Genomic DNA, 14,994 nt, shown 5'->3' with positions numbered 1-14,994 from the left:
GTTTTCCAACCCTCTTTGCAGGAGTTAGTTTCCAATTTTATATTACTTTTGTCAGTTCTTCAAAAATCTGTTATTTCATCAATGCAGATACTTGACACAGATGGCAACCTCTTGCTATTTTATTAGATAATCCATAAGTTGCAGTAATCACATAGAATTCATTATCTGGATGCCAAGATAATGTTGTGTCAGTAGGTCTTAGTAGGCTGGTCCTTGTCAACATAGGATTGTAGATTAAAAAACATAGACTTGTGGCTGGAAGGGACTTTAGATATCAGTTAATTTAGAGGTTCTCATCTTGTGGGTCACATAACTTTTTTTGTACACGAGGTATCCCAAAAGTTTGGTTTTAAGCTATTAAAGCTTCTAGATTGCACTAAGACTTTTGGGATGCCTTGTATTTTGATAACTGTATTTTACTTAGTCTCCTGTATAATCCTATGGATTTTACTCAATACAGTTTTAAAAGCATCATTCCAAGAAGGCCTCCTCAGGCTTCACAAGACCTCCAAAGGGGTCCATGACACACACAAAAAATGGTAGCAACCCTTCGTCTGATCCAACTCCCTTATTTTACAAATGAAGTGACTGACCCCCAGAAAAGTTGAAAAATGTGATCAAGATCTCACAGGTACTAAGGAGAAGATCTATGGTTTAAACTTAGGGTCTTTACTCATTAGTCTAGCAGATCAAGGGCTCTTTGTGAAAAACAATTATTTGCTAGAACTTTTATCAAAGCTTTTCTAACTTGATAAGACCTAAGAGGACCAGCAATCAACTGCCATAGATAGGCTTTGAAGTCCAGGGCAAGATGAGATATTGGAGTAGGAGCAGTTTCATGGAAGAAATCTATATTATATACTTCCTTCACTAACACAAATATAGATTATCTGAAAGTATTGTGTTTTTTTCTTAATGATAAAGCTGTCTTCCCTCTGATTACCTCCTATTTTCTTTTACTAGTTTTCACTGTAGTTTGGGAGCCAAATACTAAATTTTTTTACCTTCTTGTTAGTTGGATATGTGATTTGTTTTCAGGCTCCTTGCAGAAAAGATCAAATTGAGATGTTATGAAAATGTCATGTTCTATAGGATAGTCATAAAATAGTCATATGAGCCAATTTCAAAAGCAAAGCTACCATGGATGCAAATGATTGTACTGAAACAGTAGTGCAGCCACCGATCTTCTGGAGGGCTTATGTTGCACTTGTCCTGGTACTAGGAAGGGAAGGAAGTAAGAAATCTGCATGAGGATTGTGGGAATTTTGAGTCAAGTTTGCATTCTTGATTTACTCAGTAATCCAAAAGGCACGCTAAGTGGTTCCTGATGCCCCAATAGAATTCTCTCTCCCCTCAGCCATTGTCATGAGTGACATGTGGTCAGTATTTCTCAAAAGTTTTAGTAGAAAGAATATTGGATTTGAGGTCAAATGATATAAGTTTGAATCCTGGTTTTTACTATTTATGACCTATGTGAAATAAATTAACAGGACTATAGGATCATCCATTTGGGCAGCTAGGTGGCTCAATGGGAAAAGTGCCAGACCTTCAGTCAGGAAGTCTCAACTTTCTGAGTTCAAATCTGACCTTAGACACTTATTAGCCGGACAAGTCATTTCACCTGTTTGCCTCAGTTTCCTCATCTATAAATGAGCTGGAGATGAAAATGGTAAACTACTCCAGTATTTTTTTTTTTTGTCAAGAAAATGGGATCATGAGCAGTCTGATACAACTGACAAAAAGATTGAACAATAAACATTGATTTAGAATTAGAAGGTGCTTAGAAGACCATTTAGAAGTCTTGGGCCGATGTTTCCTTATCTGTAAAATGAGAGATTCAGAGGCCATCTAATCTGATCACCCCATTTTTACAGATGCTGAAACTGAGATCTCATGAAGAGAAATTACATGTCTAAAGTCACCCTGGTAGAGAGCTTCAGGATTGAGATTTTCACTCGGCTCCTCTGACTCTTGAGCCAATGTTCTTTCTACTATTCCAGATTGCTTCCACAGTCAGACAAGATGACTTCTAAGCTCTAAAGTGATGGTCCTGTAGTCTAATTTCAGTGGTTTAAGTGGGGTGCATAAGGTTTCCCTCTTAAACCAAATGATAAGATTTTAAAATCTGATGTTTCTAAGAGAAGGCTGCAAAATAGATAAGAATATTTCAGGCATCTTTAGGGAAGCTTCTGAGACTGTTTGGTCTTTTATTGAGAAATCATATAACTGTCAATTAGATGTACCACCTCTGTGTGAGAGAAGAATGTGTACCTGGAAGTTTTGTTCTTGCTGAGGTACAAACAGCACTCTTTTTTTTTTTTTTTAATAGCTTTTTATTTACAAGTTATATGTATGGGTAATTTTATAGCATTGATAGTTGCCAGACTTTTTGTTCCAATTTTTCCCCTCCTTACCCCCACCTCCTCCCCGAGATGGCAGGACGACCAGTAGATGTTAAATATGTTAAAGTATAAATTAGATACACAATAAGTATCCATGACCAAACAGTTATTTTGCTGTACAAAAAGAGGCGGACTCTGAAATAGTGTACAATTATGTGAAGGAAATCAAAAATGCAGGCAGGCAAAAATATAGGGATTGGGAATTCAGTGTAGTGGTTCTTAGTCATCTCCCAGAGTTCTTTCGCTGGGCGTAGCTGGTTCAGTTCATTACTGTTCCATTGGAACTGATTTGGTTCATCTCATTGCTGAAGAGAGCCAAGTCCATCAGAATTGATCATCATATAGTATTGTTGTTGAAGCATATAATGATCTCCTGGCCCTGCTTGTTTCACTCAGCACCAGTTCAAAACAGCACTCTTTTAAAACAGAATGAGCCAACTTGTATACACATCTATCCTTATCCACATAAAGTAACATAGACATGACACAGCTTGGCTTTTTGCCTTTCCTATAACATAAGCATGAACCCTAGTTCTATCATGTTTGAACATTTTTCAAATGGCTCCTAGCTTTGTAATATATGCAAGCATCAGAAAGGGAAACATTCCTTAGTAGAGAAAAATAATACTTTCATGTCCTGGATGTTGTAAATAATTAAAACAAAAAAAAAATCAACAACAGGATTTTAACTGATATCATTTATTCATTCTCTTTTAACAGATATTTTTCTACTAAAGGGGGAGGAAAAATTATTTTGGGTAAATTGCTCTGGCTGCTGTTATATATAAGGGTGCATCCTAAATTCATTCCCACTCTTGGAGGCGTGGTAAGAGCAGCTGAAGAGGTTTGAACAATGATTAAGCACTCATTCACTTTTACTTTTAGCAAACAGGTTCATTCATATCTCTTTCTCTGCTTTTATCAAACGCCTACCATATCTGAGAAGCTTGGTGGTGCAATGTGGGGGCACTTATTAGAATAAGAATTTTTTTGGGAAGAAAACCTCCTTTTTTGGCCTCAAAAATAGTTGGAGGAAAGAAAGATTCCTGAGTGGGTTGTTTTTTATATAGCTTTTTATTTTTTAAGTTATTGACCTATCCACTAATGTCCCTCAAATGATGAGTCAGTCTTGAGTAACCTAAGGAGAAAATAGGGATATGATAATAAAACAGTTAACATTTACATAGCACTTATTGTGTGCCAGGTACTATGCTAAGTGCTTTATGATTATTATCTCATTTGAGACAAGTGAAAACTTTCCCCAAATTCTAACGGTAGGCCAATCTAAAGTCCAAGAGTAGAAGTTGTGGAGGAAAAGATAGAATCTAGAAACTTGTCTTAAGAATATAACTTCAGTTTTTTAGCAATTGTATTTGATACTAGTCTTTCCATGACAAATTGGTATTCTCACTGTCTCTCAAGTGTTGGGTGCTAGAGATAAAGTGATATGCATAAGATGAAAGAACTTGTACTGACTGATACAACAAGTGACTGATATGCAGTCTGTGCAATCTTAGCTTCTTATTCCACTGTTTCTTTGTTCTAATTATTTAAGGAAATTCTTAATAATACTTGTCAACTTTAAGTTAATTTTTAGCAGGGAGCCCATTTCTCTCATAATTATTTATTTGTATTCCCTTGTTACATCAAACTCCTCATATCTAAAAGGGATCTCGTAAAGTTTCCCAAGAACCCCTGCCCATTGGACTTCGTTATTTCTATGAATGGACCCAGCATTTTCTCAGGATTCTAGACTCATTCATTCGACTTTAATTATACTCCATCTCAAATTTTTGCCTAATTTCTTCTTGTTAAAATTAGTCAATCTGGTATAATAGCTATGGAGCTGGAGTCTGGAACTCCTCAGAGCCAGCTGGAGAATGGCTGAATAAATTGTGGCATGTGAAAGTAAGGGAATATTATTGTTCTATAAGAAATTATGAACAGAATGATTTCAGAAAAGCCTAAAAGACATGAACTGGTGCTGAGTGAAGCAAGTAGAACTAGGAGATCATTGTATACAGCAACAGCAAAATTGTGTGATGATCAACCAAGATAGACTGAGGACGCCTCAGCAATTCCAATAGACTTGGGTAGAAAATGCCATCTGCATCCAAAGAGAGCTCTATGGAGACTGAATGCAGATTGAGACATACTGTTTTCCCTCTTTTTTTCTTTGTTTTTTTCTTTCTTGTGGTTTTTACCTTTTGTTCTGATTTTTTTCTCCCAATATGACTTCATATGAAAATATATTTTAGAAATACGTATATGTAATTTATAAAAATTTTAAAGAATAAAAAAATTCTATTTCCAGTAGACATCTTAATATTATCCATTACCCTTTTTTTCTCCACATCCAATCATGTGGTTTTTTTCTTGCCATTTCCATTGCTATCACCCTGGTCAAGCCCCCCACCCTCCCATCATTAATACTTGAATTCAGCTCAATAAACATTTATTGAGCACCTATATATATGATGCACTGAGCTAGGTCAAGGGATTCAAAGATAGAAACAAAACACCTGTTGCTTTCAAAGTAGTTTCATTCTACACAGCTATTGTATTAGCCTCCTAACCTATCTACCTACCTCTACTCTTTTCTCTCTGTAGTCCACCTTATATGCTATTTCCAGATTTATTTAATCTGCCTAAAAATAATGATTTGCACATCCTGAAATGCGCAACCTCTTCCTTTTTAGGTTAAAAAAACCATCAGTGGCTCACTATTTCCTATAAGAGAAAAGCACTGAATCATTTAGATTAATATTCATAAAGAAGTGAAAGGAATTAAGCATTGATTAAGCACTTGCTATGTGTTAGCTCTGTGCTAATTAAGCTAATTAAGCAATGATATGGGCAATTCACTGACCTTGGATTCAAAGGTAGACAAAACATTAAGTACTTTACTCCTATGTTCCTCACAAACACCTGGGAGGTAGATGCTATTAAGATCCACATTTATAGCTGAAGAAACTGAGGCAGATGGAAGTTAAATAATCTTTCCAGAGTCAAACAGGAAGGAAATATCTGAGGCTGGATTTGAATCCAGATCTTCTTGATTGCAGCCACAGCGTTCTATTCACTGTGTCACCTCCCTGTCTAAAATTGCAATTACAAAAAATACAAAATTATAATTGAATCTAGATTCAAATTCTGGTTTTGCCATATTTTAGCTAATTGGTCTTAGATGAGTCATAATGTATGTAATAGGTATATATTTTACAATTATTTTTCTTCCCGTCTACAGAGATTTATTGTTGTGGACTGCTGAGTTCCCGAAAAAGTGACTGCACTGGCCTACCTCTGTCTATGCTGAATAATTCGGATGTCCCCCAGGTCCGAGGGCAGTACCGAATAAAGGTGAAAGGAAATATGTCTCTGATCTGCTGGTACAACAAAGGGCCCTTCCGCTTCCTGACAAATGCCTATTCACCAGTTCAACAAGGTAAGGGGGATAAATCATCTCACTCTCCTTAACTGAAGTAGCTGCTGCGTGGAAGAAATGGAGAGTGATTTGAGGACCCACTCTGGACAAAATGAATTTAAAGGCTTTTGTAGGAGGTGTAGGTTCATGGTCTCTAAGTTTAGGGTTCAAGAACCATAATTCTCTCGCTAATTGATGGAAATATCAAATTTTGGTGGTTTAGAAGGCTCTTGCTGAAAGGACAGAACCCATTCTCTCTATGCTACCTTTTAAACTTCCAAGAAAGGAGAGGATGATGGTATTTTTCCAGGTGTATTAATAGTTTTCATTAAAATTGCCATGTTTCACTAGGAATCACAAAATGACACATTGCTGTGATCCCTTCAACATCTTGGAATCTGTGATGGTCTATTGTAATTTTATTTTGTTTTGTTTTATTTTATTTTGCCGAGGCAATTGGGGTTAAGTGACTTGCCCAGGGTCACACAACTAGTCAAATTTGAACTCAGGTCCTCTTGACTTCAGGGCTAGTGCTCTATCCACTGCACCACCTAACTGCCCCTTTCTATCCTAATTTTAAAAAAAGAAAATCACTACCTTCTGCTGGCCTATACCTTCAGAAGTAAATACCTGCTTTGGGTTAAGAACCAATTTAAACCATTTCTCCACTGGCTTTTCTTTAGCATTTGAAAAATCATGCCCAAGTGGATTTTTTAGCCTTCCTGTAGATTGAGTTTTATGAAGCTATTTTAACAGAAAAATGAAAAGGAACAGAACATATGCAAAATTGCTTACTTTTGTGAGGTATCATGGGGTAGCTGGTTAGTACAATGGATAGAGTATGTAATGTTCCTAAGTTCAAATGTGGCCTCAGATATTTACTAGCTGGCCAAAGCACTTAACTCTGTTTGCCTCAGTTTTCTCATCTGTAAAATGAGCTAGTGCAGAAAATGACAAACCACTTCAGTATCTTTGCTGGGAAAACCTCAAATTAAAGAGTAATTCACAACTAAACAATAACATAAAAATGCTTTACTTTTTTTATTCTGCGTCTACTACCTTAACATAGGTCAAGAAATGTTGTCAAGGAATATTTACCTAGGTTTAGGTTTAAAACATACATAATACATCAATAATTATTATATATCTACCATGTTTCAGACATGGCAGAGGTCTCTGTCCTCAAGGAGCTTACAATCTGATGGGGAACAAAACATGGAAATATATATATATATAAATATATACATACATACATACATATATAATATGTATATATATACATATATATATATAACAAGCTTATCTTATATGGGATAAATAAGTAAAAGAAAAAATATTGAAATTAAGAGGAGTTAGAAGAAGCTTCCAGTGGAAGGTGGAATTTTAGTTGGGAGTTAATGCTTTTCTTTTGTATATATGTGTGGGTATATGCATATGTATATTGTTTTGCCATATATATATATATGCCATAATATAGCAATGTATATTGTTTTGCAATATAATGACTATTGACTGAAGATAGTTACAGAACAATAGGATTTTCACCACTGAAGCTAAAATGTGCCAGGTTAGCTGTACCAACCAAGCTTTATTATAGGTTCATAGAGTAAAGCTCACAGGGAGTACAAAAACATCTAATCCAATTGCCTTATATTACAAATGTAAAAACTGGATTCAGGGTAGACAAGGAGACTTACCAAGTCTCTCCAAAATAGGAAGCTACAGAGCCAAAATTCAAACCCAAGTCCTTTGACTCCAAATGTGACATGCTTTCTTTTCTACCAATAAAATATTGAAAGGAGTGTAGAACCAACCCTCAAGAGCAGTAGTCAGAAATTAGAAGAAATGTGGCCAATTAATGGAGGGAGTGATGGGATGAATCTACTACCCATGGAGCTTCAGTGCTTGGGTGTCCAAGAATGATGGCGCATCCTACATCTATTTGATCAAGAAGTTTATGGAGTTTGGAGCAGAGATGTCTGAAATTTAAACATGACAGTGAGAGAAGTAGTTGTCAAAAATGAAGATAATGTGGTTATACAAATTTAAAGACCAAAAATGAGAATTTTGATTCTCTTTAGGTATATTGAGGTAAAGGAACCAGAAAAATAGAAAAGTAGGACTAAAAAATAAAGAAATACTGCCCCCACCCCATGCTAGGAACAAGAATATTAGTGTGGGAAGAAGAAAAAAGCTCATGGCTTGTTTTAAACATGCTCAGATTCATGTGTTTAAGGGTTGGTGCTGAGGTACACATAGACTTAATAAAGCAATAATTCATGCTGGTAAAAAGTCCTGTATGTGTGTGTGTGCATGGTTGGTTATGAGTCATAAAATTCCAAATCCAAAATCTCATTAAACGCCAAGAAGAATGACCATGAAATAGCTCTGTGACTAATTTTCAGCAGGAACCCAAATGAAAAAGTTGCAGCAAAGTATTCTTAGCTGGAGACATAGTCATTCCTGTGAAAAGATCAAATTTGCTGCTAGCCAGCCCATTATTTTATGTAATGTTCCTGTTGTAGATTGAGTCTGTAGTACACTAAAATAGGGAAAAAAGAAAAGTATAAGCATTTATTAAAAACCTACCTACTACGTGTCAGGTTCTATGCTAAGCACGTGACAAATTTTATCTCATTCGATCTTCACAATGATCCTGAGAGGCAGATGCTGTTAGGATCCCCATTGTACAGGCTAAATGACTTGCTTGACCCAGCTAGGAAATAATTCAGATTTTCCTGATTCCGAGTCCAGTGTTCTATCTACTGTACCATGTCCCTTGACAAAAACAACCAGGTTATTCATTCTAAAAACTAACCAACTTAATAGGAAGAAAAATGGCCTTGTCAGTTTTGTAGCGTATAGACAAAAACAATTCACTGTTTGAGTTTTTCATCCTTCACTCCACTTGGGGTTTGTGATGTGCTTTGGGTACACAGAGGCAGGAGTGGCTAGAGTGGGGGACTTGTATTTACAAAGACTTCAAATCACCTCTGATACCTCCTGTCAGTGTGATTCTGAACAAGTCCTTTAAGTTCCTTGCATATCAAGCTCCTCCCCAGGACGCATCCACAAAGTAGCAGGAACTATGGCTCTGGAGTAAAAGTAAGAATCTGAGTTCCAATTCTGCATCTGATGCATGTCACTTGTAGGACTTTGGACAAATCATTTCATCCACCTGACCGATACTTTCCTCCTCTGCAAAAGGACAGGACTGTCACCGAGGTCCCATCCAGCTTCAGATCTGTGATTCTGAAAGAAATAAATGGCGGTGATCTTCTTTAATAGATCCAATCACAAATGCTTTGAGTATCAGAAGATGGGAATTCCTCACTGGCTAGCCAGAGATTGTTAGCCAAGTTGCCTTCAGGTGAACAGGTCAGAATTTTTTTTTCAATGGAGAGACATTTAAAAGATAGACCAGGAAAGAGAGAAGGCTATTTCCTGACAAACCCTGAACAAAAATAAATAAATAAAACCTAAGGGAAAGCTCTAGAAATAGAAACTGCATAAGAGAAGCCACATGATCTAAGTATACCAAATGAAGACAAAAAAGGAACTCACTGTTGCTATGAACACCAAGGAAGGAAATGAGTCCTAAGACACAGCGCAGGAACTCAGAGAGATTTAAAAATAAATGGGGCAGGATCAGGTGAGATCAGTTTTTAAGTTGAAATTTAAATGAAAGAAAAATCATAGTGGAATCTCTAAGTTCATAGTAATTGTTGTGGTGGACAACTGTGAAATCATGTGGTAAAAATGCCCCCCCTCCCAAATTAAGAAGGTCCAAGAGGAAGAAACGTTAATTTTTTTTTGGAGGCAATTGGGATAAAGTGACTTCTCACATAGCTAGAATCTGAAGTCAAATTTGAACTCAGATTTCATATTCCAGAATCAGTGTTCTATCCTAAGCTATCTAGCTGCCCCTAAGAAGTTGGAATCAATATTCCAAGAAAGATGGAGTATTACATCACAAAAAATCTTAGAAGTTATCCAGACCACAGCTTCTTAAATTTTTTCCACTCATAACTCCTTTTTGCCCAGAAAATTTTCTGCAATTCTGGATATATAGATATATAAAATAGATCTACAAATTGAACATTTACTGATAATAAATCATAATTTCATGACCCTCATCTTCACTTATAAGACCCCCTATGGGGTCACAAACCACAATATAAGAAGCTGGGGTCTAGACCATTCAAATAATTTCAGAGTTAATAAAATATATTTATATTGTGCTTTAAGATTTTCTGAGTGCTTTTCAAATACCGTACAAATTTATATATTTTGAATCTCACAGCGACTCTGGGGGATAGATTAGGGAGATAGGGAGATAGTATCTTAGATTAATAATAGTATCTATTATTATCTTCATTATACAGATGAAGAAAATGAGATTGAAAGTTAAGTGAGTTGTCCAGGATCATATTACTAGTGTTTGAAATAAGATTCACAATCAGGTTTTCCTTATTCCAGCACTATAATAATAATAATAATAACAATAATGATATTTACAGAGTACTTAGTATGAATAGGGACCATGCTAAATGCCTTAAAAATATTATCTCATTGAACTGTTCGGTTCTGCAAACATATATTGTATCTAGGATATACTGCAACATATCTAACATATATAGGACTGTTTGCCATCTAGGGGAGGGGGTGGAGGGAGGGAGGGGAAAAATTGGAACAGAAGCGAGTGCAAGAGATAATGTTGTAAAAAATTACCCTGGCATGGGTTCTGTCAGTATCAAGTTATTATAGAATAAAATAAAATATTAAAAAAAAATAAAATAAAATGAGCTGGAGAAGGAAAAAAAAATTATCTCATTTTATTCTCACAATACTGTGAGATCTGGGTGTTTGTTATCTCCATTTTACAGATGAGAAAACTGAGATAAATAAAGTGAAATGACTAATGAAGGATCAAACATATAAAGTCAGATTTGAGCTCCCAGCTCAACATGCTCTCTACCATAACACCTAGATGCCACAAAAGATAAGGAAATTACTTATTAGAATGCAAAAATTGCTGAATTTGGATTTAGAGGTTGTTGTTATTCAATTGTTCAGTGTACACAGTTCTTTGTGACCCTGTAGACTAGGGGTCCTCAAACTACGGCCCATGGGCCAGATGTAGCAGCTGAGGACATTTATCCCCCTCACCCAGGGCTATTAAGTTTCTTTATTTAAAGGCCCACAAGACAAAATTTTTGTTTTGACTATAGTCCAGCCCTCCAACAGTCTGAGGGACAGTGAACTGGCCCCCTATTTAAAAAGTTTGAGGATCCCTGTTGTAGATCATAACATACCAATGCTGTCTATGGGGTTTTCTTGGCAAATAATGGAGAAATTTGCCATTTTCTTCTCCAGTGGATTAAAGCAATTAGAAGTTAAATGACTGGCTCAGGATTACACAGATTACACAGTCTGAGGTTAGATTAAACTCGGTTCTTTGTGACACCAGGCCCAGCACTCTATCCACAATGAGCCACCTAGCTGTGGATTCAAATCCTAGCTTTCCCCATTTTGGGTCTTTGTGACATGTGTGAGCCTGTCTGCCAGTTTGGGCTTCCATTTATTTCATCATCTCTAAAAATGTGATAGATAAAATCTAAGGGACCTTCTCTGCCTAAAATTATATTACTACGATATATAACCTTAGGGTTTGCCACAGATCACCTCACTAGCTAGTGATCAAGCAGGAATCTGAGTCTTCTGCACCAAGCCAGTGTTTTCCCACCCAAATTACTCTTTGTCCCACTCAGTAAGAAGTGATAAATGGGAGAAAGATGAGGTTCTCTATCTCAGCTATGAGCTGGATCCAGTCTACCCAGGAAAAGTCCTTCTAAATCCCACTCAGGCTTCTGGAAAGCCAATGAAACAACAGAGACAGAAAAACACTAAGAGACATATACTTATCTTCAATTTAAAGTGATCTTCCTTGGCAAATTCTTAGCAATAAGTTTTAATTTCACACTGTTCTGTTCTTTGTGTTCCTGACCTCTGACCAATGCTCACATTGCTTCCAGGTGAGTTTGTCCCAACAGAACTAAAAACTTATTTTCAGAGGTAGCTAGGAAGCCCAATGGGTTGAATGCCAATCCTGGAGTCAGGAAGATCTGAGTTCAAAACCAGTTTAATATGCTTAGTAGTTGTGTGATTGACCAAGATGCTTCACTTCTTTTTGCCTCAGTTTCTTCATCTGTAAAGTGGAGATAATAAGCAACTATCTCCCATGTTTGTTGCCAGGATCAAATGAGATAATATTTGCAAAACACTTAGCATGTGTAATATTGTCACAGAATAAATACTATATAAATATTAGCTATTATTATTAATAGTTTAATATTAGTCCAAGCTAAATGGAATTGATTGAATAAATTTGAAGCACACATCCATACCTAGAATCTCCTTACACACACAATTATACATAAATGCGGAGAAAAATTCAAATTTCAATACATTTCAAGCTAAATATAGAAAATAAACTAACTGACCTGGAACATTTAAACAGCCAAGTTGCCACTTGAAAAATGTTTCGGGGTGGTAGAGGAAGAAGAAATCATGACAGTACTGTTGAGCATCTATAGGTTTTCTGGAAAAAACATTTTTTTTGCTGTTGAATTTCATGACAGAAATTCTATCTAGAGCAAAATATGTTTTGCTTTGTTTCTAGTTCCCATTTTGAGTCCAGTGTTCTGCCATCAAAGCTTCAGTATATTTAAGCTTCACACATTTATGAGGCTAGTGAGAATGCAAAGCATTTCTCTGTGAAACGCCAGAGAGCCATTCCAGATGTGAGTGGGACCCATTGGTAAAGATTCAGGCCAAGTTACCAAAGAAAGCACATACATTATTGAATCTAGTATTGAGCCATGATTACCAAAATTCTTTGATTGGGAGGGTAGGGTTCCAGGAGTAAGTAGTCTAGATTTATGAGACTAGTGAGAGTGCGTGGCCAGAGAGCCTGCTAATGCTGGCTCTTAAGTCTACTTTTGGGTTACTCAGGGAAGACCAGCATCTCTGTGTTTCCTGAGCCCTTTTCAAGGCTGCTCATCCACTTTTGGTGGTCATCCAACTTGTAGTCTGCCCAGTGGCCCACACTCTGGTGTAAAACTTTCCCGACCGACAGGCCCAACCTGGCTGAGGGTGACCTGTGGGCTGCAAACCCAGCAGGGAATTGGGGGGGTGTCTGTCCTGAGCGTATGAAGACTTCCCCTAGCAGAATGGGGGGATGAGATCAGATTATTCCAAGGGCCTCAGAGGCAGCTCTGTGGAGAGCTCAGAGCTTGGAAGATACTGAAGTCATCCACCATTTTGGGTCATCCAAGATGACTCAACTTTCTGGGTCATCCCAAACTTTTGTCTTGGTACTGGACTTCAGTGACTGGGAGAGAGAGGGAGGCTGACAACTTTGTGCACTCATTTAAATCCAATTAACACATGAGCCAAGACATCACCCCATGATGAAAACGAAAAAACAACCACAGCCCTCAAGGACATTGAGTGGGAGACACAGAACCTCACACCCCGGGGGGATGTAGGGATGCAGAACTGGCTGGATGGGCCATTAAAGGGTACAGGACATAATTTTGGTAGAGCTGGCTTCAATAAAACAGCTGCTAAGCTTAATTAGCTTCCATTTCATTGACCCGAGGGGGTACATCCAGATCTCAGTAATGAGGCTAAGTGTCAGTCCCCTTCATGAGGCAGAGGACACTTGAGAAAGGAAAATTTATACTGAAATTCTCTGGGCTCCCAATCTCATTCTCATTTTGACCGTGTATATTTAAGGGCAGCTGAAGGTGGCACCTGATCTGAAATCAGATTTGAAATCTGGCCTCAGACACTTAGTAGCTGGGTGACCCAGAGCAAGTCCCTTAAACTTATTTGCCTCAGTTTCCTCATCTGTAAAATGAGTTGAAAAAGGAAATGGCAAATGGCCCCAGTATCTCTGCCAAGAAAATCCCAAATAGGGTCACAAAGAGTCAAAAATGGCTGAACAACAACAAAATTTTCAAGCACAATATTGAGAGACAAGCCTAACAAACTTAAAAAGTATTTATTGATCTGGATTTTGGAGATACAAAGACAAGAATTTTTAAATCCCTGCCTTCTGGGAACTTGTACCTACTGGGAGAATACAACACGTTGAGAGAGAAGTAAATATAAAGTATTTTGAGGAAGAGAGAACAGCAGCAATTTAATGGATCGCAGAGGACTTGACATAGGAACTGGCAGGAGACTTCCACTTTAAAGGAAGCTAAAGATCCTTAAGAGGCAGAGATAAGGGAGATAGCATTGGGAGATAGCCTGGACAAATGCAGAAATGAGAAGTAGGATTCTGAGTGTGGGGAACAGGGAGCAGGTCAATCTGATAGAATGTAGTGTGGGTGTAAAGTCTGGTAATAACATGAGAAACTTTAAAAGACCTTTAACAAACAGCTATTAAGATAAATGAAAATACTTCAATTTTCTGGCTTCTTACTGTGTGATTTTTTTTTTAAATAGTGTCTCCTTAATTATCAAAATGTAACCCCAAAGTAGTCCTAAACCCTTGTCCAATTAAACGTTAAAGATCACATTTGTACAAAAATATTTATAGCAGCTGTTTTTGTGGTGATCCAGAAATTGAAGGGATGCCCATCATTTGAGGAATGACTAAATAGACTATGGTATATGACTTTAATGGAATATTATTATCCTGTAAGAAATTACAAGCAGAATGATTTCAGAAAATCTGGAAAGACTTACATGAACTGATGAATAGCGAAATGAACAGAATTAGGAGAATACTGTACATAATAATGAGAACATTGTAAGATGAAGAACTGTGAATAATTTAACTATTTTCAGCAATACAATGATCCCAGGAAACTAAGGATAAAAAGCATTCTATCTGCCTCCTGAAAAAGAACTGATATTGACTGAATACAGACAAAAGCACTCTTTTCCCACGTTTTTTCTTTCATTTTTTTTCTTTTGCTTGAATCTTCTTATACAACATGACTAACATGGAATTATTTTACATAATTGCACATACATAACTTCTGATTGCTTACCATTTCAGAGAGGAGGGAAGGAACAGAGAGAGGGAGGGATAGAATGTGGAGCTTAAAACTTTAAATAAAAATGTTTTAAATTTTAAATTAAAGATCAAAT

At 36.9% G+C, this 14,994-nt stretch overlaps 1 protein-coding gene across 1 annotated transcript in view; it reads left to right on the top strand.

Annotated features, from left to right (window-relative positions):
• PGBD5 (piggyBac transposable element derived 5) overlaps nt 1-14,994 on the top strand; it is a 165,297-nt gene that overhangs the window by 140,510 nt on the left and 9,793 nt on the right. Inside the window, exon 5 of the mRNA XM_051993628.1 lies at nt 5,650-5,847. Coding sequence (XP_051849588.1) covers nt 5,650-5,847 — 198 coding nt within the window. The remainder of the gene's footprint in view (nt 1-5,649; nt 5,848-14,994) is intronic.

This window comes from Antechinus flavipes, chromosome 4 (assembly GCF_016432865.1).
Source record: "Antechinus flavipes isolate AdamAnt ecotype Samford, QLD, Australia chromosome 4, AdamAnt_v2, whole genome shotgun sequence".
Taxonomy (NCBI): domain Eukaryota; kingdom Metazoa; phylum Chordata; class Mammalia; order Dasyuromorphia; family Dasyuridae; genus Antechinus; species Antechinus flavipes.
This window is presented reverse-complemented; position numbering and strand designations above follow the sequence as displayed.